This window comes from Phacochoerus africanus, chromosome 9 (genome assembly GCF_016906955.1).
Source record: "Phacochoerus africanus isolate WHEZ1 chromosome 9, ROS_Pafr_v1, whole genome shotgun sequence".
NCBI classification, from domain to species: Eukaryota; Metazoa; Chordata; class Mammalia; order Artiodactyla; family Suidae; genus Phacochoerus; species Phacochoerus africanus.
The window spans coordinates 65,984,125-66,010,099 of record NC_062552.1 but is presented as its reverse complement, the minus strand read 5'-3'; the positions used below and the strand labels follow the sequence as shown (position 1 = coordinate 66,010,099).

At 39.0% G+C, this 25,975-nt stretch overlaps 1 protein-coding gene across 2 annotated transcripts; it reads right to left on the bottom strand.

Moving 5' to 3' along the window:
- Positions 1-380: 380 nt before the first annotated feature.
- PPP2R3C (protein phosphatase 2 regulatory subunit B''gamma) lies at positions 381-25,969 on the bottom strand. Of its 2 annotated transcripts, XM_047794835.1 has the most exons (13): positions 25,851-25,969; positions 20,863-20,990; positions 17,926-18,030; positions 16,962-17,074; positions 16,459-16,556; positions 15,271-15,341; positions 11,676-11,808; positions 9,494-9,549; positions 9,340-9,415; positions 8,434-8,570; positions 5,359-5,496; positions 2,715-2,774; positions 381-686 (listed from the first exon to the last, which is right to left on the bottom strand). In XM_047794835.1, exons 1-13 carry the CDS (start codon positions 25,906-25,908, stop codon positions 498-500), a joined length of 1,362 nt encoding a protein of 453 aa, XP_047650791.1. In that variant the 5' UTR covers positions 25,909-25,969; the 3' UTR covers positions 381-497. The 2 variants fall into 2 exon arrangements, with proteins under 2 accessions (XP_047650791.1, XP_047650792.1); XM_047794836.1 differs by lacking the exon at positions 20,863-20,990 and having other exon boundaries at positions 25,851-25,932.
- Positions 25,970-25,975: the final 6 nt, after the last annotated feature.

Sequence of the window (25,975 nt, the reverse complement as noted above, 5' to 3'; positions counted from 1 at the left end):
TTTGAATACTTTTTATTGAAACATCCTGTTAAACATCATATCCAGCCACTTCCCAGAAATGAAATGGCTTTACTCTGATGAATGGGAAAGTCCATAATCTTTGATATACCTAATACTTTAGAAGAAGATTCAAGGTTAAATGGTGGAATTTAAACTATCCTTCTAATATTCAAATTCTTAATGACTCATATCAGCAATATTACCTGAAAACTTCCTTTTACTTCTGAAGATTATACAGATTTAAAGTGGACTCCTCCCTTTACCAAATCACACTTGCCACATTTGAGCTAAGCGCTTAGAATCAGAATTTATGACCTCGTAATTTGGTCCCATTGCTTCTAGACAACTGCCACTAAAATTCCAATAACCAGAACATTTGCTGTATTCTATAGGCATATGAAGTGTTTTATTTAGACCATTTCTAAGGATTCTGCTTCAAAGGTTTTACATGTAGCATTCAGACTTATCTTAATGAATAAAGTCTAGTCTTTGCGAGATCATGTATCATCAAGGTCCGTAGAATTTTCATTATCATTTGCAACAAGGGCTTCCCTATTCTCGTAAGTCCAAAAGCCATTCAGATCAATTAGAATGGTGGTGACTGTGTCACCTTGATTACTGTTGATTAAATCCTGAAGAGAAATCTTCAAAGGATCCTTTGGTTTTACCATATCAAAGATTTCATCCTATAAGAGAAAAAAAAATAACATCTGATATCTGATTCACTTAATTTCTGTAACACAGTGATATAAAATTCAGGGCTGGCACTTGAGCTATGCAAATTTTTTTGTTCCAGTTTTTTTTTTTCTCCATTTAATAGGCAATCACCTCTTCTACATGTACACCGAATTTTACTGGAAGATTCCTTAGGTACAAGCATACCCCTAGAAATATTGTGGGTTCATTCTAGACCATCGCAATAAGGCAATGTCACAATAAAGCGAGTCATGCGAATTTTTTGGTTTCTCACTGAATATAAAAAGTTATGTTTACACTCTATGCTATTAAGTGTGCAAAAGCATTATGTCTAATAAAACAATGTACATACCTTACGTACTTTATGGCTAAAAATGCTAACCATCATCTGAGCCTTATGAGTCATAATCTTTTTGCAATAGTAACATCAAAGATAACTGATCACATATCACCATATACATATAACAAATATAATAACAAGAAAGTTTGAAATATTCTGAGAATCACCAACATGTGACACAAAAACACGAAGTGAGCAAATGCTGTTGGAAAAATGGCATCGATAGACTTGCTTGACTAGGGTTGCCACAAACCTTCAATTTATAAAAAATACAATAAAACAAGTTATACCTGAGTGTGTCTTATAAAGAAACTGAAGCTCAGAGCTTAACTGAAGCTACATAGCTAATACCAAAACTATCGAATGTGCTGTTCTTTGAACACCTGTTAACTAATTTTTTTGTTGTCTTAATTGGTGGTAAAGCAAGGTCTTGATTTAAGTCAGCTCAAAGTAAAAACTTAATTGCTTTAGAACCAATACAGTGACAAAGCTTCATTTCCAATAATGATGTCAACATTTCACTCTGGACTTGGAATGGGTAGTGGGAGTGTGGCATTAAAGAAGCAGTCAGGAGTTCCCGTCAGGCTCAGTGGAAACAAATCTGACTAGTATCCATGAGGAAGCAAGTTCTATCCCTGGCCTTGCTCAGTGGGTTAAGGATCTGCTGCTGCCGTGAGCTGTGGTGTAGGTCACAGATGTGGCTCGAATCTGGTGTTGCTGTGGTGTAGGCCAGAGGCTATAGCTCCAATTCCACCCACAGTCGGGGAACTTCCATATGCAGGGTGTGGCCCTAAAAAGACCAAAAAAAAAAAAAAAGAAGAACCAGTCATCCACAGTGACACCACATTGTGCTAAAGATGATTAGAGTAGATGGAAGAACCTCAGTGTACTATAAAATTATTTACAAGGAATTAGTACATGCTTTCTAATTTTTTTGGTAGTAAAACCACCCAGTATTTAATAGCATTTAGGGAGGTAACTTGCATTTAAAAGATTGGAACAATTCAGGTAAACAAAATGTATGAACTTTTAATCTTGCGTGTATGTGAAGCTTCACCTTCCAGGTTGATTGCAGCTTAAAATTACTAGTTCCTAAGTTGCCAGTTGCATAATTTCAGATTTGCCTCACTTATATTGAACCAAAACAGGCCTTCATCTTACTCTACTTGGTTAAAGTTAGATGGGTTATTTTATGAAATTACTCCACCTGAAACAGTACTAGAGACTCAATGTGTTTCATAGCTGATGAAAGTCTGATACCTAAAATGGTAAGTAGCAGCATGTGTTTCAAATAGTGGTACTTTTCATACTGTAGCACTGAGGTCTTCCTAAATAATACCAAAGTAAGCAAACCCTTGAAGTATCAGACTAAAGAAGTACCTGAACACAGTTCTCAAAAATTCAGTTTACAGTGGAACAGACTGGCACAGGATGCAGACTGTTCAGATTCTCTTGATTTTTTATCAAAATGAAATGAGAACATAAGGCCAACAATACTAAAATCTTAAACTACACAAATCCAATTATGGTCTCAGTATCTAATGAGTTAAATATTAAATCAGAACAAGTAACAGAAAATACTTGATTTGGTTCAGTATTTCACAAGTTGCTTTCAGGTAAAAAGTTCATTTAATACAAGTGATTATCTGGTATTATGTATATTAAAGAAAAAAGTAACCTTGACATCTTGAAATGAAACAGGATCCTGTCCATGGATTTTCATTAGTTCCTGTATGGCCTGTATTTAGTAGAAATACATCTGTAAATAAATAAAACACACAACATTCCCCATCCTGTCCCATGACCCTTTCTAGTCCCATTTCCCATTTTCTGTCCTATCAGACAATAGGCTTTGTTGTTTTAACCACTCTTGCTATGATTCTCAAATTCTTTTTGGCTGTGGTGTCCAACGATGGGATCTCGTTTTACAGATCAGGGACTGAACCAGGGCTGCAGCAGTAAAACCACCAGACAACCAGGGAACTCCCAAGATTCTCAAATTCCTTGACCTTGCTTCACATCTATTGAGCAAAACCTAAACACTAGATTAGTATAACCATCGACCTTTCTAGACCTATACCTTAGCTATACAGAACTTCAGAAAGGAAGAATACAAGTTACTATTACATAGGAATGGTCTCCAACCCCAGATGGGCCTTCAGCCTGGCCTAGCAGTTATGACCTGCTCCTCCCATTTTCCAGGAACACAGTTCATACCTTCACCATTTTTTTTTTTTCGGTCTTTTTGTCTTTTTAGGGCCGCACCCGTAGCATAGGGAGGTTCCCAGGCTAGGGGTCCAATCGGAGCTGTAGCTGCTGGCCTACACCACAGCCGCAACCTCATGGTTCCTAGTTGGATTCGTTAACCACCGAGCCACAATGGGAACTCCAACTATTGATCTTAACCATATAAAAAAAAAATCATGGTTTGGGTTAACGATCTGTGTTGTCACTGCTGCAGCTCTGGTCACTGCTATAGTGTAGATTTGATCCCTGGCCCTGGAACTTCTGCATGCCAAAGTGGGCAAGGCCAAAAATAAGAAACAAAACAAAACCAAAAAACTCCCCAAAAACTAAAAATCACATGGTCTTCTAAAAACTAGCAATAGAAATGTGGCAATGGAGTGGAATACTACTGTACAAAATCATTCCATCAAGTGGAAAAGTCACCATTCAAACTAAGGAATAACTGGACTTCCCGTTGTGGCCCAGTGGAAGTGAATCTGACTAGGAACCATGAGGTTTCGGGTTCGATCCCTAGCCTTGCTCAGTGGGTTAAGGATCTGGCGTTACCGTGGCTGTGTCGTAGGCCAGCAGCTCTAGCTCCAATTCGACTCCTAGCCTGGGAACCTCCATATGCCACAAGTGGGGCCCTAAAAAGCAAAAACAAACAAAAAAAACCACAAACAAAGGAATAATTCATTTTAAAAGGGTAGACATTCCTACGTTTACACTTGCTGCATCTGAATGCTTATCAGACAAAATACAAATACCCCTTCAGAGGTTCTCATGCTATTCTCTGAGACCACCTAAGGCACAGATTAAGTATTTCAGTAAATCTATTTCACACTGCAATGCAGCCCAAATTCTAGCCAATTTTTAAATTTATATTTTTTTATAGCAGAGCAATTCAAAGAATCTACAGCCACCAGGTCTGCAAAACTTCTGTGAAAGGAGTTAACTTTTCTGAACTATATAATTAAAGCATCTACAGAATTTTACATAGGTTTTGACCATCAAGAGCACAGAATTTCTCAGGCATGTCTGTATTGCCACTGGCTAAAAGCTCCTGAACATGTATTTATATACTCTTTTAGTATTCAACAATTAGTCAAATCAGCATTGATTTAGCCCATTTTTATTTTGAAAAATAGAAAAAACAAAACTAAAATCAGACTTGATTCCTCTGGTATTTGCTATATAAACCCTTTTATTAAATTAATGTATTATTTAAAATTTAGTGTTTTTTTATGGCCATACCTACAGCATATGGAGTTCTTGGGTCAAGAATTGAATCTGAGCTGTACCTGTGCCAATGCCAGGTTCTTTAAACCACTCTGCCTGGCTGGGGGTCAAACCCATGCCTCCACAGCCACCCAAGCTGCTGCAGGTGGATTCTTAACCCACTGCACCACAGTGGGAACTCCCTTTTGTTAAATTTTTTTTTTTTGTCTTTTTGCTATTTCTTGGGCTGCTCAAGAACAAAATCCAGGTAAGTCTTATAGTCCTATGGAGGTTCCCAGGCTAGGGGTCGAATCGGAGCTGTAGCCACCAGCCTATGCCAGAGCCACAGCAACGTGGGATCCGAGCCACATCTGCAACCTACACCACAGCTCACGGCAACGCCGGATCGTTAACCCACTGAGCAAGGGCAGGGACTGAACCCGCAACCTCATGGTTCCTAGTCGGATTCGCTAACCACTGCGCCACGACGGGAACTCCCCTTTTGTTAAATTTTAAACATCACAAATTAGATAAAATTGTCACTGAAGCAGGTAATTTATTTATTTGCTGACTTACTGTCTTTTCTAAGGCCGCACCTGCGGCATATGGAGGTTCCCAGGCTAGGGGTCTAATCGGAGCTGTAGCTGCCAGCCTATGCCACAGCCATAGCAACGTGGGATCCGAGCCGCGTCTGTGACCTACACCACAACTCACGGCAATGCCGGATACTTAACCCACTGAGCAAGGCCAGGGATTGAACCTGCAACCTTATGGTTCCTAGTCAGATTCGTTAACCACTGAGCCACGATGGGAACTCCTGAAGAGGGTGTTTAAACTAAATTATATACCAAAGACATATTGACAGAAATGAGACTTACCCTAAAGAAATAATTAAGGGAAAAGACATTCAGATATCCTTTGTTCTCAATGTCAAGCAATTTGAAAATATACTGCAGAGCTGCTGGTTCTTTTCGGTTTTCCAATGCAAGAACAAAATCCAGGTAAGTCTTATAGTCCTATGGAAAATAACATTCATAGAGGCTTTATTTGTAATTAACTTTTTAAGTGAATCTCTGATGATATGAAGAATAGTAATTACAGAATAGTAATCAAAGGTGGCACATTTTTAAAAAATGTGAAATGAGAAATTCATCTTTACATTTAATGTTGGTCTCTATGACTTCTACATAGCAGTTAACCTGAACAGGGCAGTTCTGGTTGCACAGCTCATTTCTTATGAGAGATTTGCTGTGTTAACACTGTAATTTTCTTCATCATGCTTTTGGAATGGACAGGACAGTGACTAAGCTATTGTATACTGCCGCTAAATTTATATTTCCATTTCTGTGTGGTCATTCTGAAATATTTTTAAAATTTTAATTCAGATGATTTCTAACAACTCATCTTAAGAATGCCAGATGCTCTACAGAGAACTGACAATGTTCCCATCCAAAGAGGCAAAAGAGTACAAATTAAGGCTAAAAGACATGAAGAGAACAGAAAGCTTTCTCTACAAAAAAGACAGTCACAGATTCCTTTTTTTGCATGATTAAAAAAGTAAAGTACTTGGGAGATTCTCCCTTGGGAAAAAAATGTTTATAATGTTGAAAAAGATTTTTTAGGCTAATTTTAATTTTTTTTAATTTATATTTTATGTATGTATGTGTGTATGTATTTTGCTTCTTAGGGCTGCACCTTCGGGATATGGAGATTCCCAGGCTAGGGGTCCAATTGGAGCTACAGCTGCCGGCCTACACCACAACCACAGCAACACAAGATCCGCACCGCATCTGTGACCTACACCACAGCTCACGGCAATGCCAGATCCTTAACCTACTGAGTGAGGCCAGGGATCAAACTTGCAACTTCATGGTTCCTAGTCGGATTTGTTTCTGCTGCATCACAATAGGAACTCCATTTTTTTAGGCAAAGATTAAGAATTCTTTGCTACATAAATGGCAGTAAAAAAACTACAGATGTAGCCCCATCATGGTCTAAACTCCATGCGTGGCTATCTATAGCTTCTGATTTTCTTTATTCACCAGGAGTAGCATACTACAAGCTCCTCGGTATCAACTACAGACAGCAGTGGGCACAGAGCAGTTTCTGAGGCTTTTTTCCTTTTTCCTTTGCAGTTGGCTAACTATGATCTTTCTTAGGAAGCTACTACTAAAGCTAAATGATAAAAACCTAAAATCTGAATCTCTTCTGACAATATGACCATTTTTTAACCATCATTGGTTTAGAAAAGTTATCAGATCCTTAACACATTTTTAATAGCAAGAATGATGACTGAAAAATGCTATTTAGAATTTTCTTCTGGAGCATTTTGCACTGTTGTGATAAAAGGACAGGTGCATGTTAGTAAATCTTTAGCCATTAAGGTAGCTACTTAAGAGTAATACAAGCTGATTCCTAGATTTAAATCATGGCATGTGTTACTGTGTCTAACCTAGTAATTTAAAGAGTGAACCATCTGGGAGTTCCCTTTGTGGCTCAGCAGTTAACGAACCCAACTAGGATTCATGAGGATATGGGATCCCTGGCCTCACTTAGTTGGTTAAGGATCTGGCATTGCTGTGAGCTGTGTGTAGGTCGGTAGGTCATAGACGCAGCTCCAGTTGAACCCCAGCCTGAGAAACTTCCATATGTCAAAAAAAAAAAAAAAAAATGAACGATAAATATGAAAGTAGTGAATAGAGTTGCCTATTTTTTCAGATTTTTTTTTCTTTTTTTACTAGTCCACACTCCTCTACAACAGGTGCACTGACAATGAAGTGAACAGAATATTAAGATTTTCAATTTGCCCTGAGTTCACAAGGGAAGTAATGTTTTTAAGCAAATTTGCCTTAAGATCAAAGGCTCCAAATCTTAAATAATTTGATCAGTTCATACTTTTTAAGATACTGTTAACCACTGATGGAAAATAATGTATCACATCAAGAAAAAGGCTTTTTTGGAGTTCCCGCTGTGGTACAGGGGAAATGAATCTGACTAGGAACCATGTTGTGGGTTCCATCCCTGGCCTTGCTTAGTGGGTTAAGGATCCAGCGTTGCCATGAGCTGTGGTGTTAAGTAGGTCACAGACACGGCTTGGATCTGGCATTGCTGTGGCTGCGGCGTAGGCCATCAGCTGTAGCTCCAATTCAACCCCTAGCCTGGGAACCTCCATATACCTCAGGTACGGCCCTAACCACCCCCCCCCAAAAAAAAGAAAAAGGCTTTTTTTTTTTTTTTTTTTGAGTAAAAAACGGGCAGAGGACCTTAATAGGAATTTTTTCCAAAGAAGACAACAGGCACATGGAAATACTCTCAATGTCACTAATCATCAGGGCAATGCAAATCAAAACCACAATGAGCTATTACCTCATACCTGTCTGAAGGGCTATCATCAAAAAGACAACAAAGAACAAATGCTGGCAAGGATGTGGGGAAAAGCGGATCCTCCCATGCACATTGGTGGGAATGCAAACTGGTACAGCGCTATGGAGAACAGTATGGAGGTTCCTTAAAAAATTAAAAATAGAACTACCAAATGATCCAGCAACTCCATCTCAGGATATTTATCCAAAGGAAATGAAAACACTAATTTGAAAAGATATGCACCTCAATGTTCACAGCAGTATTATTTACATTAGCCAAGATATAGAAGCAACCTAGGTGTCCACTGACAGATGAATGGATAGATGATACACACACACACACACACACACACACACACATACACACACTACTCAGCCATAAGGAAGAATGAAATCTTTGCACAGGGGATATAATCAATATTTTACAACAACTTTAGTATGTAATCCATAAAAATACTGAATCACTATGCTGTATACATGAAACTAATGTAATACTGTAAGTCAACTATATTTCAATGAAAATAAAGTGAAAAAGGTTTTTGGAAACTGTGGGAAGCTAAATTTTTAAAACCTAGAGACTTAAACTACTACCATTTCTCCATCATAAGTGAGACACTCCTGGAAAACACGGTCTAAGAAGACATTGGTCATGGTTGCTGTTCCATAGCGGGAGAGTTCTTCTTTACTGAGCATGCCATTGTGATCCTTATCAAGATTCAAATACTGGCCTTGGGAAGAAAGATGATAAAAAGACATTTAGGACCAAAATAAAATCCTAATTAAAAGACAAAAGAATAAACACTAACAAAAAGTTATTTTTATTGGTTAATATTCTGATGTTTAAACTAGTTATGTTACAGTTAAGGTAGACATCTGCTATCCCTGCCATCTTTATCAGAACAACCATTAAGCCAGAACCAGTCTAGCTATCATAAAGGCCATACCTTTGAACTGTTTCATCATTACTTGTTTTCAGTCTGTAAACTTTTAGAACTTGCCCAGGATTCTAAATGGAGGTAGGGGGTCAATCCACATAAAGCACCGAAATGCTGGCACTTGAAAGCAGAGGTCAAAGTTGTCAAAACAAATCAGACCATCTAATAGAACAATGTAACAGACTAATGGAATTCAAGAAAAGGGCAAACCATGCCCTAAAACACCTCCCTTTGTGGACCCTGAGAGTAGCATTTTATCACAATGCAAGATCATAGATGATGTTCATGATGTTCCTGAGTCAACAAGAATCAAACTACCTTTTCTATGTTCTATTATAAAGGAAAAATGTACTAACTTAAATAAGAATCACGAAAATATATAATTTTGGTATTTAAACAAGTAAAATTCAGTAATCTAGAAAGAGGCTCTTAAGGTAATTAGAATACTTTGATCTTAAGGTAAACTGACTTATGTATAAAACTGGTGTCCTTTGAACACCAGTTAATCAAACATTAACTGGAATGGATAATAAAACATTTTAGCATTATGATAGGAACATACCATACACCCTTAGCGCAGAGGGAGCGGAAAACCAATTTGTTTCTTGACTCTCCTTGGACAGTTCCTCATCCCTTAACTGAATGAACATAGCAACATAATTAGAAGATAGCGACTGTCAAGTGATATAATTAAGGGTTTTAAGAAACATATTTACCTCCAATAAGTCATCTAGGAAGCTGCATGCTAAGATATCTTGAATTTTTATCTTCCCTTTAAAGAAGATACACACAATTATTTAATTTTAAAAACATGGCAACTCAATTTCATAAAAGTGTTATTTTAGAAGAGCAATTACACAATTGATTTTTTTTTTTTTGTCTTTTTAGGGCCACATCTGTGGCATATGGAGGTTCCCAGGCTAGGGGTCTAATCAGAGCTGCAGCCCCTGGCCTAGGCCACAGCCACAGCAACGCTGGGTCTGAGCTGTGTCTGTGACCTACACCACAGCTCATGGCAACGCCGGATCCTTAACCCACTGAGCAAGGCCAGGGATCGAACCTGCGTCCTCATGGATGCTAGTCTGATTCATTTTCACTGAGTCATGATGGGAACTCCACACAATTGATATTTTAAAGATTCCTAGCTCTTAGGCTCCAACGTTCTTACCATATATTGCTGTGAGAAGGGAAATCTATGATGAATATTTAAGAAAAACTTACATAGGTTTGTCTATCTATAGACCCCCCAACTATACACATCCAATTGATAAATTCCAAAACTACACTGATACCAGATTCCAAAAAAAGTTGCGTTAATTTTTTTGTGATTATGGATATGATACTGTTACTCATAAAAGGAAACCATCTACATTTTTCCTTGGAAATTCTGGAATAGACAGCAATATAGAGGCATGGTTAAAAGCAGACAGATGGGGATTTAAATGCTGCTTCTAGATATGCAAGCCATCTCTTAGTTGTTTCACACATAAAATGTGGATAATATCTTCCCTATGGAGTTAACGAGAAGCAAATGAAAGAATCTACATAAAATGCTTAGCACAGAACTTGGCACAAAATAAACAGTCAAAACCATTAGCTATGTGCTTATAATGGAGGCATTTAAAAAAGATTGACAGAGGCGCTCCCTTTGGGTGTGGGTGGTTAAGGATCCAGCATTATCACTGCAGTGGCCCAGATTGCTGCTGTGGCATGGTTTCCATCCCTGGCCTGGGAACTTCCACATGCCCTGGGTGGGAGGAAGATTGACAGCAACCCCATACTGTGATGGATTTATAGCTTCAAGGAAAGAAAGAGAATCAAGGACTTTGACTTGGGCCTTCTGTCCCTTCCTCTGCCCCAATTACATGTTCTGTTTTCTTTCTTTTTTTTTTTTTTTTTTTTGTCTTTTTAGGGCTGCACCTGTGGCATATGGAAGTTCCCAGGCCAGGGGTCCAACTGGATCTGTAGTCGCCAGTCTACGTTACAACCACAGCAACGCAAGCCTCATCTGTGACCTACACCACAGCTCATGGCAGTGCCAGATCCTTAACCCACTGAGTGAGGCCAGGAATTGAACCTGCATCCTCATGGATTCTGGTCGGGTTCATTAACCACTGAGCCATGACAGCAACTCCCCAGTTACGTGTTTTTAAGTCAAGTAGGTTAAAATAACAGATAAAGCATCCTACTAATGAAGCCAAATTTACAAATCTGATCCTCATATAGGATAGTTAACTTGTGAAAGAGAAAACTACACCATGGCTAAATGGTCCTCCTGTCTCCCAATTCCTATTTTTCATCAAAAAGAATAATTCTCCAATATATTACCTGTAAGGGACAGCAAATTATATCAGAATATCTGGTTTATTAGAACTGGAAAGAACCACAGATCATCCAGTTCATACTTCATTTTAGAGATGAAAAATTGTAAAAGGTTAAGTGACACACCCACTATTACATGACTGGTTATGGCTGGTGAAAGTAAATCAAAAGATCTATACAGGAGTTCCCGTCGTGGCGCAGTGGTTAACGAATACGACTAGGAACCATGAGGTTGCGGGTTCGGTCCCTGCCCTTGCTCAGTGGGTTAACGATCCAGCGTTGCCGTGAGCTGTGGTGTAGGTTGCAGACGCGGCTTGGATCCCGCGTTGCTGTGGCTCTGGCGTAGGCCGGTGGCTACAGCTCTGATTAGACCCCTTGCCTGGGAACCTCCATATACCACGGGAGCAGCCCAAGAAATGGCAAAAAAGACAAAAAAAAAAATCTATACATCAAAAGATTATATACTAATGGCAATGACATGTTAGGAAAATAAATGAAATTTTAAGACTTTAGTTACTGAGATTTAGAAGTAATGATATCCTCATAATATTTAAATTAGATAAGATTTTCTGTTACCTGTTCGTAGAGGGTCTAAAAAGAAGAAGAACTTCCTAACTGCCGTACAAACATAAAAGGAGTAAAAAGATTTTTCCAGCCCATCTAATTGTGGTAAAGTAGGGATAAGTTCCAATATGTAGTTTTCTAAATCCTGAAAGAACAAAACAAAATAAAACTTTAAAGTGTTAAATGTCTGACCTTGTTTCTTCCTTAGATACTAGACTATGATTTCAGTCCTAATAATAATTGAAGATTAATACTATATTGATGAAATAAATTCCTATCTTACTAGTGGTGAAACTATATTTTTATTTACTTGACGTATTTTTGAATAGGTAACACATTCTATGTAGTTCCAAATTCAAAAGGAAAAAGCATTCATTGAAGTTTCCCTCTCACCTGTTTCCTCTCCTCAGAGGGACCTTATCAGCTTCTGATGTATCTTTCCAGAAATAACTGATGCACATAGAAGCCAATACATATATATTTCTCTCTTTTTTTTTTTTACAAAGGCTGTAGCAGCATACCATGCAGATTCTTTTGTATCTTGCATTTATCACCTAACAATACACTATGCAGTCATTCCATTTAGACTCTCAAAGGGTTTCTACTTCTTTATTTCATTGTACTGTAATCTATTCAAACAGTCTTCTACTTATGGACATTTAGACTTTTCAATCTTTTGCAACACTAAAAAAAACCTATAGGGGCAAAGCTAAATTTTCATTCACAGATATTAACAGAAAATACAGGATATAATTTCTGTAAGTAGAATTGCTGGGTCAAAGCATACACAGGTTTATAATTTTGACAGACATCAGTAAACTTCCCACCTTCCCACAGAGGCCACATTCATTTTATACTCCCACCAGCAATGTGAAGGCTGTATCAGAAGTTCCCAAATTGTGCCCCAGGAGCATTTGTATTTTGCTTTTTGCAAAATAAACACTGAACTCACAGGGATGCAGCTGGATATTATGAACTTTTAAGGGAAACACAGCGACATCTGTTGGGTATTACATGACCTGTCACCATGTGCTGGAGCTATGAAACAAGGTCAACATCAGACCAAAATCTATTCCTTTTGACATCAATCTTTACAAAGCTACTGCTGCTGGCTGCTGTGATAAAGCAGGTACCACATGAAGATCAGTGTGGAAGAGGAACTGAGGATGACTTTGTCCAATCTAATACTCAGGGTTGAGCAGCTGGACAGTGCCCCATGGGCACACATACTCCATTAGTAATTGTTACTTAAGAAGAAAGTAAAAATAAGATTTTCTTTTGATTTACATGCATTACTGTTTCAAATGGCTAAAAGGCTAAGTTTAGTGAATATTTTCACCGAATTGTTTAGGACTAACTGGTTAAATAAATGCAATTGTTAGATATTTCTTTTGGCCATTTTCCTGTGGAAAAATTACTGACACAATACGGGCACCTCAGTGAACTGAAAAAGTCTGGGAAACCATGGTCTATTTTATATTCCTTCATTAAAAGCATTATCAAACTTTTTGATCCTTGCTCATCTGATAAGTGAAAAATTATATTTTAATGTACATCTATTTGGCATTGCTCTTAAAGTGCCCTCAACATTTTTTTTCTGTGATTAAGAAGCATTTGTATTTTGCTTTTTGCAAAATGTATCCTTTTATTGGATTAAAAGCCATTTTCTTGATTTCTAGGAGCTTTTTATATATAAAGGATAACCAGCCACTTGTCTGTGACAGAGTTTCAGATACTTTTCTCAGTTTGTTTTCTTTTAACTTGTTTATGATGGTCTTTGCTCTATAGTCTTTTTTTCTTTTTAGGGCTGCATCTGTGGAAGTTCCCAGGTTAGGGGTCGAACTGGAGCTGCAGCTGCAGGCCTATGCCACAGCTCATGGCAATGCCAGATCCCTGACCCAATGAGCGAGGCCAGGGATCAAACCGCATCCTCATGGATAATAGTTGGGTTTGTTACCACTGAGCCACAATGGGAATGCCTAGTTTTTTTTTTTTTTTTTTTTGGTTGCACTTGCAACATGAGGAAGTTCCCAGGCCAGGGATGGAACTGATAGTAGTGACCTGAGCTGCTGAAGTGACAGTGCCAGACCCTTAACCTGCTGTGCCACAGGGTAACTCCTCATATTTTAAAAAATTCAGTTGAACTTACATTTTTCAGACTTCTGAGCTTTGTCATCCTTAGAAAGGCTTCCCCTATTCTAAGACTATATATTTAAGTCTCTCAAGCTTTCTTACATTTAACTATTTTGTTACTTTTGCTTTATGCTTTGTAAAGTATAATGTTTCTATTTTATCTGAGATACTTTATAATTTAAATTGCAGAACAGATGGCATCTCAAACACAGTGTGTCTAAAACTGGACTCTTACTGGGAGTTCCCACTGTTGCCCAGTGGAAACTAATCTGACGACTATCCATGAGGATGTGGGTTTGATCCTTGGCCTTGCTCAGTGGATGAAGGATCTGGTGATGCCGTGAGATGCGGCACAAGTTGAAGACACGGCTTGGGTCTGGCGTTGCTGTGGCATAGGCTGGTGGCTACAGCTCTAATTCGACTGCTAGCCTGGGAACTTCCATATGCCTCTGGTTGGGCTCTAAAAAGACCAAAAAGTAAACTGTATCCTGACAGATTCAGCCTAAAACTTCTGGCTTCCCATCAGTCTCAAAATCCAAGCTCCTTACCATGGCCTAATGACCCTACATGTGGCTCCTGCCTACTTCCCCAACTTCATCTCCTGTCATTCTAACCCTTGCTCATATGCTTTAGTCACACTGGCTCCTTTCTGCTCCTGGAACAGGTTAGGTTTATCGGTGCCCTGGGGACCCTGAACTTGAACTTCCCTCTATACTCCATCTTCACTGGGTTGGCTTATTTCTCATCCTTCACAGCTAAAACTCAATCCCTATCTCAAAGCAGCACCCCTTTCATCTTATCTAAAATGGTGCTCCAGCCTCAGACATTCTCTTTTCTATTATCCTGTTTTATTTTTTCCTTAGAACTTGTAACTATTTGAAATCATGTTGTTTATAATTTAGTGTCTACCTCACTACTATGCTAGAATAAAAGCTTCATGAGAGTTAAGGCTTAGAACAGAGGAGTACCTGGCACAAATTAAGTGTTCAGTATGTGCTGATTTAGTAAGATTTAGTAAGTGAATGAAGGTTTGCCTATACTACTCAAATGATAGATGCTGACTCTGGAAATCACTGTCATTTAACTAAGAGAGACACAAGGTCTGGTTTCAAAAGGCAAAGTGCCAAGGTTAAGAGAAGTATTTCTTTTGATAGAAATGTTTTCTTTCATTGAGAGAAGGGAAAATTACTCCCTTTTAAACACAACTACAGCGATATACTATTGCTTTTCTCTTACTTCCCTCATCTCTCTTTCAATTTTTGTTTCCATTCATGAAAAAAAAAGGCAAGAAAGACTTGTTTTAATCTTTCTGTTTGTTTTTTGGCCATGCCCATGGCATATGGAAGTTCCAGGGCCAGAACCTGAATGTACAGAAATTTCTAGGATATATTTAATAGTGATAATATTTAATAGTGATAACTATTATTTAACACTTTGGTGTCTAGAATAGTTATTAAAGTAGGTTAATACTTACAGACTCCCGAAGATACCCTTGACCAGCAACATCATATAAGCTGAGTCCTATTCTTGTTTGATGAAGCCAAACTGACCGTAAACAAGAAAATGAAATAAATTATGATCTATCCTTTAACATATCTGTATGTTGTACATATAAAGAGATAGAGAGACAAGCTAATTTAAAAACTGTATTTTAATTTAATTTTATTTTTTTGCTTTTTTGGGGCCACACCCATGGCATATGGAGTTCCCAGGCTAGGGGTTGAATTAGAGCTACAGTTGCCGGCCTATGCCACAGACGTAGCTCCAGCCACAGCAATGCAGGATCCGAGTCACATCTGTGACCTACACCTCAGCTCATAGCAACACCGGATCCTTAACCCACAGAGCAAGGCCAGGGATCGAACCCGAAACCTTATGGTTTAGTCAGATTTGTTTCTGCTGTGGACAATAGGAACTCCTTAATAACTCTATAAACATACTTTCTCTCATATATATGCTTATTCATTAGCCCACAACTTTTTCAAAACAAAATATACCATAGAATTAACTGCAGATATAAAGAATTCTACCATGCCTTAAATGATAATAAAGTTGATGCTCTTGAGAATACTCGTGTTCTACCAAACAGGTAGACATTATGTCTTCTATGAGGCAACTTTAATTCTAGTGAGGTTAATTACTACAACAAAATATTAGTTACAGATGGTACACAAAGAACTGGAGAGATCATTATGGAACTTACAGGAAACATAACAACTCCAAGTTATTTAATAAACACTTCTTGAGTATGATGCTATGGTTTTGAGTTTGAAACTATCCTCTTAGGCAACTCGACCTATAATACACTGGTAAAATAAAATTACCAGTGAATTAAAATTGATTCAAATAACTATACATTTAAAGTCTTGGTTCAGCTTTTGATATATCCAGTTAGCTAGTATCTTCAGGATAGATGAAGCTTTTGTTTGTTTTTTTATAATAATGAACCCAAATGTATGGTAGAAAAAAATCTCAGCTCTATTAAATTGCAGAAGAGAATCGTAATAATAATAAAAAAAATATTGGTCAAAAGATAAGAAATTCTATTATTCAAATTTACTAAAGAGTTGTTTAACATGGAAGGGATACTATAAAAGCACTGACCAAAAGTCTACTTAATTCCCAGACAGGAGGAGTTCAAGCACAATGAAAATGAAATCACCTTTTCTCATGACATAATTAAAGAACTGCATGATGGAAATTCTTCCATAAGAATCTGTATGAAGGAGTTTAGCAAAAACTTTTGCTGTGAAAAATTGCCTAAGGAAAGGAAATAAAGATTAAATCATCTGCCAATAGAATATAAAATGAATTCTATATGATTTAGCAAACAACAGCATAAATTCAAACAATGAAAAGTCAAGGTAGAGGGAAAAAGTCAAAGTGAGAGCTCTAATTCAAAACTTAAAATATTAAGTCATACATCACTGAAGTCTACTGTCTTAAGAATGAGGGCCTATAGTGTTGCAAATCAACTACATTATTTTTTAAATAACTTCATACTAAGGTAATTTTCTTGAGTATAAATAATTTTATTAAACTTTACCATTTAATGAAAAGCTGACCCAAATTATCATCATATTGACTTAAATTTTCATTAACATTTATTTCAGGCATTTAAAACTCTTGACATAACATACTCCTTTGTAATCATATCATTCTTACTTGCACTTTGGTCCAGCCTTTTCACCAACCTTCAAAAAATTTTCATAATTAATCATTGCTTCCTCTCCAATCATGGGTGGTGTCTGGTGCTTGTCCAGCAAAAACCATAAGTTCTTGGGAGAAGTGCAGAAATGAGGTGTTACAATCAACAGAACAAAATTTAAAGACATGGTCAAATGTGTTATTTCCATTAAAATGATAGTCTGATAGCAGAGAGTTAGTGTTAAGAATCTTATTTTCCATTATCCTTTTGATTACTAACAACAATAAAAAAGCATTTGTTGAGTGCCTACTAGGTTCTAAAATTTTCATATATAGTTCCTCTTCAATTCATAAAATATAGGATGTTGACTTTTGATAACATTTTTTTTTTAAATGGCCATACCTTCTGCATACCGGAAGTTCCTGGGCCAGAGAATGAATGAAAGCCTCAGCTGCAACGTTGCAGCTGTGGCAACGTTCAATCTTCTAACTCACTGCATGGGGCTGGGGATTGAACCTGAGCCTTCACAACAACCAGAGCTGCTGCAGTTGGATTCTTAACCCACTGTACCACAGCAGGAAATTTTTGATAACTTTCAAGTAATTTTATATGATTTTGCAGACAACAGCATACATTCAAACAATTAAAAGTCAAAGACACTATTATCGCTGCTTTACAGATGAGAATTGAAATACAGAAATGTTAAGTCCACTGTCCAAGATCACAGAAACCTTTGCAGTCTGACCTTGCAGTAGGGGTTCTCAACTCTGGCCTCACATTAAAATCACTTTTAAGAAACAAAACTATCCTTGGGACACACAAGCTTTACAGCCGATTCTGGTGGGAATCATCACTTCAGAGCCTGTGCTTTCAGCCACTCTGCAGTACTGGCTCCATTCAGGCACCTTGAGATGCCCTATGACATATGCAGTACAAATAAAAAATGAGTAACTTCCAAAGCAACCTTTTATCCATTCTTACCTGTAATTCTTCATTATCTAAGAGTTCTCTGCTTTTCCTTTGCAGAAAGACAGCTCTGGACTCCTCTCTTAATTTCTGTAGTAAGACTTCATCTTCAGCTGGCAGCTAAAAATACATTGTAGAATTAATTTCTACACTTAAATTCTAAACTACTGGATTATGTAAAATGTATTTGGCCTTATAAAAAACAATGTATGCTACTGCCTCAAAATTACTTTTTGTACCTTACTTTTGCTTAACTTCAAGCCATCATTTACTTAAAAAGTCCATTTAATAAAAAGAGATCCACAGAGAATTCAGTCATCAGTGAGGCCAGTCCCTGCCCAGAAAAAGCTAACCATCTACACCAAGTTTCTTTTTTCTTTTTTCAGACCCACAGAGTTTTACTTAAAAATAAACATAACATTTTAGTATGTGCCCACAATACACCAGGCATCAACACACATGTTCTAATTTAATCCCACTAGCCCCGTGAGATGGATTTTATCAAGCTCAATTTAGAGATGAGGAAATCAAGAGATGGATGACTTTATTAAGAACACATATGCAGGAGTTCCCGTTGTGGCTCAGTGGTTAACGAACCCGACTAGTATCCATGAGGACAAGGGTTCAATCCTTGCCTTCACTCAGTGGGTTAAGGATCTGGCGTTGCCATGAGCTGTGGTGTAAGTCGTAGACAGCTCGGATCCTGAGTTGCTATGGCTGTGGCATTAGGCTGGTGGCTCTAGCTCCAATTCGACCTCTAGCCTGGGAACCTCCATACGCTGTGGGTGCAGCTCTGAAAAGACAAAAAAAAAAAAAAGAAGAAGAACACACATGCAGTTAGTCAATCTCAGACCCAAGATTCAAAGACTTCAGGATCCAACTGTTTTAATTTTTTATTAGTTGTTTGGTTTGGTTCCCTGCACCCTTCTGTCCCCTCAGTTTCACACCTAATGTTAATGACCTGCCCAAAGTCATACAACTAAAGTAATAAAATTTAACTCCAGGTCTTCTGACATCAGGGATTTAGCGTATCTTCTCTTCTCCATCTCATTTCATTACTGGGTAGTTAGGTAGCCCTCCCAGTTGAGTAGACTTTAGTGCTATGTCTAGTGACTGCTAGGAGTAAAGTACTATGACAGATGTTCATTGTAGCGTAACCGTCCCTAAACTAAATGTATCAGAATGTGTCACAGTCTTATTTTACTTTATGACTGCCATTGTTTCCACTTTTTCAATGTAGCACAAATTTTTTCTATACTTGTAGAGCGCTGTTCCCACTGTAACCTGATACAGAATTAAATTAGGACTGGCTGAAGATAGACAGTTTTAGCCAAGGATGCCTTTTGAGACTGGATCACCTTGCTTCTTGGAGATGGGTGAGCCAATGTCTATTAGATGGCCTCCAAGGCAGAGAGTCTGCCCACTGGGGTGATTTCCATAAGCAGGGCTTTAACATGACCCATTCCAGTAACTTCGAACAATTTGCTTTGAGGACTCCTTCTTCCTTTTCTGTATCTTTGTCCCATTAAATGTAGCTACATAGCCCATAGTCCAAATTGGGGGGTATGGTTTTCAGTCTTCATTTCTAAGAACTCAGAAGGGATGGAAAAGGAAGAAGTGTTAGGAAGGGAGGCTGGGGCTGAGACTGGGATTGTGCTCTTCCCAGAGCACAATCATGGTTAGTCCACCAGCTAGTCAGCCAAGGAGAGAACTAGTGACCAAAGATGACAGGGTTTCTATGAAGCAGTGGAGTGGAAGAAGAAACAAGGGAAAGAATGTCCCACAAATCCACATCTGGGATCTGGAAGAGGTCAGTGAAGAAAGATGAAAATAAGGGCAAAGGGGGTTCCCTCAGGAACCCTCCAGGTTGGAACTGGAAGTACAAGAAAGTTGAATCCTGGGAATGTGGTAACATCAACATCTGAGGGCTGTTCCTGGGTTAGTACGACATGATTTCATAATCCTGGTAAAACGAGATAATGAGTAACAAGTGCTCTGAAATACACAGACATTCAGAAAACATCAATTCCCTTCCTGCTCCCTCACACTATCAAAAATTCTCAGTTGTCTAAATGCCTCTGGTTAAGAAAGTGTGAAATGCAAAAAAAATATGTATGATGTGGTCCCATTTTTTATTAAACACACACACATATACAGAAATATGTAGAAGGATTCATGCAAAATGTTTATATTTCTGGGCAATGTTATTCAGCTGTTTTTCCTTTTTTCCATGAGAAATGTGGGTTAGTCATAAAATCCTTTAAAGGCTGGGAGAGATATAGTAGCCTTCCATTTGAGCTGTCAATAGCTTTCTTAAAGTCTTACTGTTTCATCCATAACCCTCTTCAAATCCCCCTTTACTATTTTCATACAAGGAAACATACAATTAAGTGTAACTCAATATTTTCCATTCTCAATGTATTTTTCAATTTAGCCTTGAGCAAGACATTTTACATCTTACGAGTAAAAGAAGGTAAAAACTGATCAGCCAGGTAAACCTAAGTCTTACAGAAAGCTGAAAATAATCCAATATTCTGTTGGATTTTTTTTTTTGTCTTTTTGCCATTTCTTGGGCTGCTCTCGCGGCATATGGAGGTTCCCAGGCTAGGGGTCGAATCGGAGCTGTGGCTGCCGGCCTACACCAGAGCCACAGCAACTTGGGATCTGAGCCGAGTCTGCAACCTACACCACAGCTCACAGTAATAACAGATCCTTAACCCACTGAGCAAGGCCAGGGATCAAACCCGCAACCTCATGGTTCCTAGTCGGATTCGTTAATCACTGAGCCAGGACGGGAACTCCTGTTGGATTATTTTTATGATCACATTTATTTATTTTTACTTATTCTGTTGGATTATTTTTATTATCACATTTATTTGATTCTGTTGGATTATTATTATTATCACATTCCATCTATATACTATACAAGACATTTACTTAGATACCACTTACCCTGTAATAAAACCGGGGTATGGTCTTATAGAATTCATTTGTGTTTTTTCTATCTCCTTTCCATTCTGAGTAATATTTGGTAAATAAATCCATTTCTTCATCTTTTAATTCTTGTTCAGTTTTTTTTTCTGGCAATGAAACAGATTGGGGGGGTAGCACTTTTAAAAATCAAACAATATTTTTTCAAGATATTGATACACTATGTTCTAATTACAGTACAAAAAAGGCTGTCACAATTGTGTTTTGACTACACTGCAGCTCACGGCAATGCTGGATCCTTAACCCACTGAGTGGGGCTGGGGACTGAACCCGAATCCTCGTGGATACCAATGGGGTTCTTAACTCACTGAACCACAATGGAAACTCGCACTTTTTAAAATTTTTTATTGGGGTAACATTGGTTTACAACATCATGTAAGTTTCATGTGGACAACATTCTACTTTTTACTTCTGTACACACACATGCTCACCGCCAAGGATTTAGCTTGTACAGTCACCATATAGTTGATTGTCTTTAGCCATTTCATCTTCTCCCCACCCCTCCCCCTCTGGTAGCCACTAGTGTTTTCTGTACCTACATGTTTGTTTTTGTTTGTTTTGTCCATTTGTGTTGTATGTTTGTCTACATCCCATGTATGTGAAATCATATCCCCCACCTCTTTTTATCACTATACTTGTCTCTTACTCAAGTCATTGCCTTTCACAGACCTGACATGTTCTAATTCATTCAATCAAAAGTATTTACTGAGAGCCTACTCTGTACAGAACACTGTACTAGACACTGGGGCTAAAGTTGTGAGAAAATAGAGCCCTCAAGCTTATGAAGATTCAGCTTTGTAATCACTGCTCCTCTACTGAAGGCAAACCCTTCTCATCTGAAGCTCACACTGCAGGGTGCTATTACTCAAAGAAGAATAAACATTTATGTGGGTGATTGTGAGCCCTCCACTCTGAAGACTTTCACCCCTACTCTACTCTGTCACTCAGAAAGACCACAGATGTTATCTACCCCTCTTCTGAAATCTTTTTTTTTTCCTTCTGGCCATGCCCTTGGCATGTGGAAATTCCTGGGTCAGGAACTGAACCTGAGCCACAGCAATGACAGCACTGGATCCTTAACATGCTGAGCCACCAGGGAACTCTCCCCTTCTGAAATCTTTTTTCTTTTTTTTTTTGTCTTTTTTTTTTGCTATTTCTTTGGGCCGCTCCTGCGGCATGTGGAGGTTCCCAGGCTAGGGGTCCAATCGGAGCTGTAGCTGCCAGCCTACGCTGGAGCCACAGCAACACGGGATCCGAGCCGCATCTGCAACCTACACCACAGCTCAGGGCAATGCCGGATTGTTAACCCACTGAGCAAGGGCAGGGATCGAACCCGCAACCTCATGGTTCCTAGTCGGATTCGTTAACCACTGCACCACGACGGGAACTCCCCCTTCTGAAATCTTAAACTCTCATATACTTTCAAAAATTTTCTTTCCTTCTGGTTATCCAAAACCTCACTGCACTTCAGGCTCCCTGAGATCAATTCTGTGATGTTTTTTCAAAAGTTTTTCTTCTTCCTGGTCTCACTTCTTCTCAGCATGCCTGTAGCTGTTTCCTGAAACTCTCTGTCTGCATTTCTGCACATCTGCCTTGTTAATTTTTAATCTTGGATCATTTGCATAATCAGTTTATCATGGCTCAATGGTGTTGGAGAAAACTGCACAATTTTGCAAATATCTGGTCTCACGAATTTATTTCATGTTACTAATCCTTAAGTCAGCCTCTCAAAAACACCAGTACATTTTTAACTGGCCTGTGATGTCCTCTTGCTTATTCCTCTTGGTGAGTGACTGCTCCAAAACAAGCCCCCTGTGCTCGCCCTCAACAGATGAGAATCCTTCCCAGTTCATAACAACTGAGTCTCCTGGGCACAGACACCCACAAACATCTAAACTAAGTGGGAGGACGGGAAGGTATCAAATCTGCATCTTACTTTCTTCCTGTCAGTTTCAGGAGAAGAGGTAGCTCTTCTCTCACCCAAGGCCAGCCCCTCATTCTCTCATCTCCCCCCGAAAAATGCCTTCCTTTCTACCTACTGCCACACATGATTCCTTCTTTCTCATCCACTTTTTCAAGTGGCTATCTCTTTCCTCTCACTTCTTCTTCATGCAATCCTACTTGTGCTCCTAGCACTCTATGCAAACTGCCAGGGCAACATATGGCCTAACTGCTTAGTTTAATAGAAACACCTGTCCTTGATTTCTCTGTTAAAATTTGATGCTGCTGATGAACCTAACCCTTTTGTGGCTATTATTAGAGTTTAACTTCATAAGTCCCAAATCTAAGTAACTAACTCAGACATTGCTCTTGACCCCTCAACTCATATATTCAAAGCAAAGTATTTTCATCTTCATGCTCTAACATACCAAGAATAACTTTCTCTATCCTTTACCTTACTACTTTTCTTTTAATTCTGTATTTTCACCTCAGTAAATGGTACCACTATCATCCAGCCACCTGAGCCCAAATCCCAAGAGTCACTTTCATTTTATCATTCAACTATTCTAGGGAAATACAAGTATATATGTGAGTGGATGGGTGCATACACACATGCAGCTTTCAACAGAGTGTCAGGGAAAGTCTCACTCAGATGAAATTGAGCCAAACAACAACAACAACAAAAAAAAAAAGATGAGGCAGCTAGCTATCCAGATAGCCTGAGGAAGTGCATTCCAAGCAAAGGAAACAGCCAAATGTGAGTGTGCCTAGTGTGTGCAGAGAAGAGAGAGGTGACTAGTGAGAATGCCGCAGAATGAGCCAGAGAGAACAGTAGGCGGTGAGGGAAGGCCGATAAATGGTGGGGCCAGGCATGGGTTTTATGCTGGTGAGGGAGAGAGTCACCAGAAGTAATCAGGAGGCTAATGCCGTAAACTAGATGACAGAAGATAGTGACCTGGGCTAGGGTGGATGCAATGGAGGTGGTTAGGAATAAATTTATTCTGGATGTATTTTCTTTTTAGTCCTAGGATTTGCTGACACACTGGATGCTGGTACTAGAGAATAAGAGCAATCAAAGATATCTCCAAAGGTTTCTTGTGGGTTTTTTTTTTTTGTTTTTTTGCTTTTTAGGGCTGCACTTGTAGCATATGGAGCTTCCCAGGCTAGGAGTCTAATCAAAGCTACAGCTGCTAGCCTACACCACAGCCACAGCAATGCCAGATCCATGCAGCATTTGTGACCACAGCTCACGGCAACAATGGATCCTTAACCCACTGAGCGAGGCCAGGGATTGAACCTGCAACCTCATGGTTCCTAGTTGGATTTGTTTCCACTGAGCCACGATGGGAACTCCACTCTCCAAAGCTTTTGAAGTGAGCAGATGGGGATGCCTGGAACTAAGATGGGGAAAACTATGAGTGAGCAAGATAGGAAGGAGAGGAGGAGTTCAATTTTGGAAGAGATTAAGATACCTACCTATTAGATCTAAGTGGCCATGTCTAGTAGGCAATTAAATACATGAATCTGGCATTTGGGAAGTGGTCCAGGGGAGAGATACATGTTTAGAAGACATTAGCATATAGAATGTAAAGCCATAAGATTGGATAGTTTCACCATGAAAGTGAGGGTAAATAGAGAATAGACGCTGACCAAGAATTTAGCCTCGGGCATTCAAATGCTAAATTCTAGGGGAGGAGGGGAAGGAAAAGCGCAGATTGGGAAGGGCTAACTGGTGAAGTAGGAGGAAAACTGAGTGTGTCCTAGAAACCAAGACAAGAAAGTACCTGTGAGAGGAGATAGTGAACTACTATGTCCCTGGCAGGGGCTGAGCAGGTCAAGTAATATGAGGAAAACAGCACTGGAACAACATGGAGATCACTGACTATCGTGACAAGCAGAAATCAGAGACTAGTACAGATTTACCAACAACTCTTTTATCAAGTGTTGCTATAAGGGGAGCAGAAAAATGGGGAAGAGCTATAGATGGAAAAGAAACACTACCACACTACTAGCAAAAGCTGGATGGGGATGTGAGCTCAAATGATTTTTTTTCTTTTTTTTTTGGTAATGATGTGTGATATTACAGTATGTTTGTCAGAGCTGATGGCAATGATCCGCTGAGAAGGAAAATCTGATGATGCATGAGAGGATAAGGCCAGAATGAAGCCAATGAATAAAATAAAGGAACACGATCTAGTGTTGGAGCAGAGGGACTGTCTCAAATAGGAGCATGGCCAGTTTATTATCTTAAGGTCACCTATGGGGGGATGGTGACAGAAATGGTAAAATGGAAACAGGTGAATTTCTTCGATTGTTTCTACTTTCTCAAATACATATACTAGCTCATCAGCTAGAAGTAAGAAGTAGGACATACTGGAGGACTGGAGGTTGGGAGATGAGAAAGAACTGCCATAGACTGCAGGAACCCGACTTTAGGGAAACACGCAAGAAGTGTAAATGAACTTTAAAACACCTACTTTAAGTTACACTAATTAAAAGCGAGGCAGTTCACCATGGTTCCATTTTTCTCCAATCACTTTCAGCTGCCCTGGATGCAGATGTGGAATAGGAACGATGTTTAATTAGGCTGATAAGTTAGTATGAAGTAGAAGGAAAAGACAAGGAAAAGTGGATTATGAAGTCTAAAATGGATTAAGGAGGAAAATGAAAAGTGTGACAATAAAAAAGCTACAGGAGCAATGGATTATAGATCCCGGTAGGATAGAAGGGTTGTTGGCGCCGGGATTCTCAATGATCCTTCACAAGTCTAGGTCAGGACCACTCAAGTGAGTGGCTAAGGTAACTTTTCATTCCCACAAATCTTTTGCCAGGGAAATGTGGATCAAACATCTCTGGCTCCTAAACCCATTCCAGTCAGCCTCCTTTGTCAGGAGAAGCTTTACCCAAGCGGAAAGCGCGGCTCCCAGGCGCTGCTCCTGCCCATCCTCCTCCCACCTCCGGGAGTTTAGAGCCAGGCTCTTTTTGCGGGCGGCCCCTCCCAAACTCACTGTTTGGACCGGTGTTGGGCATCGCTAACCGCCGGCGCAGAATTTCTTTCCAGTCCATCGCTGACCCCGACGCCTCAGTTCCCGCATTTGCTGTTTACCAACCGCTCCACCCACGCCAGCTCTGG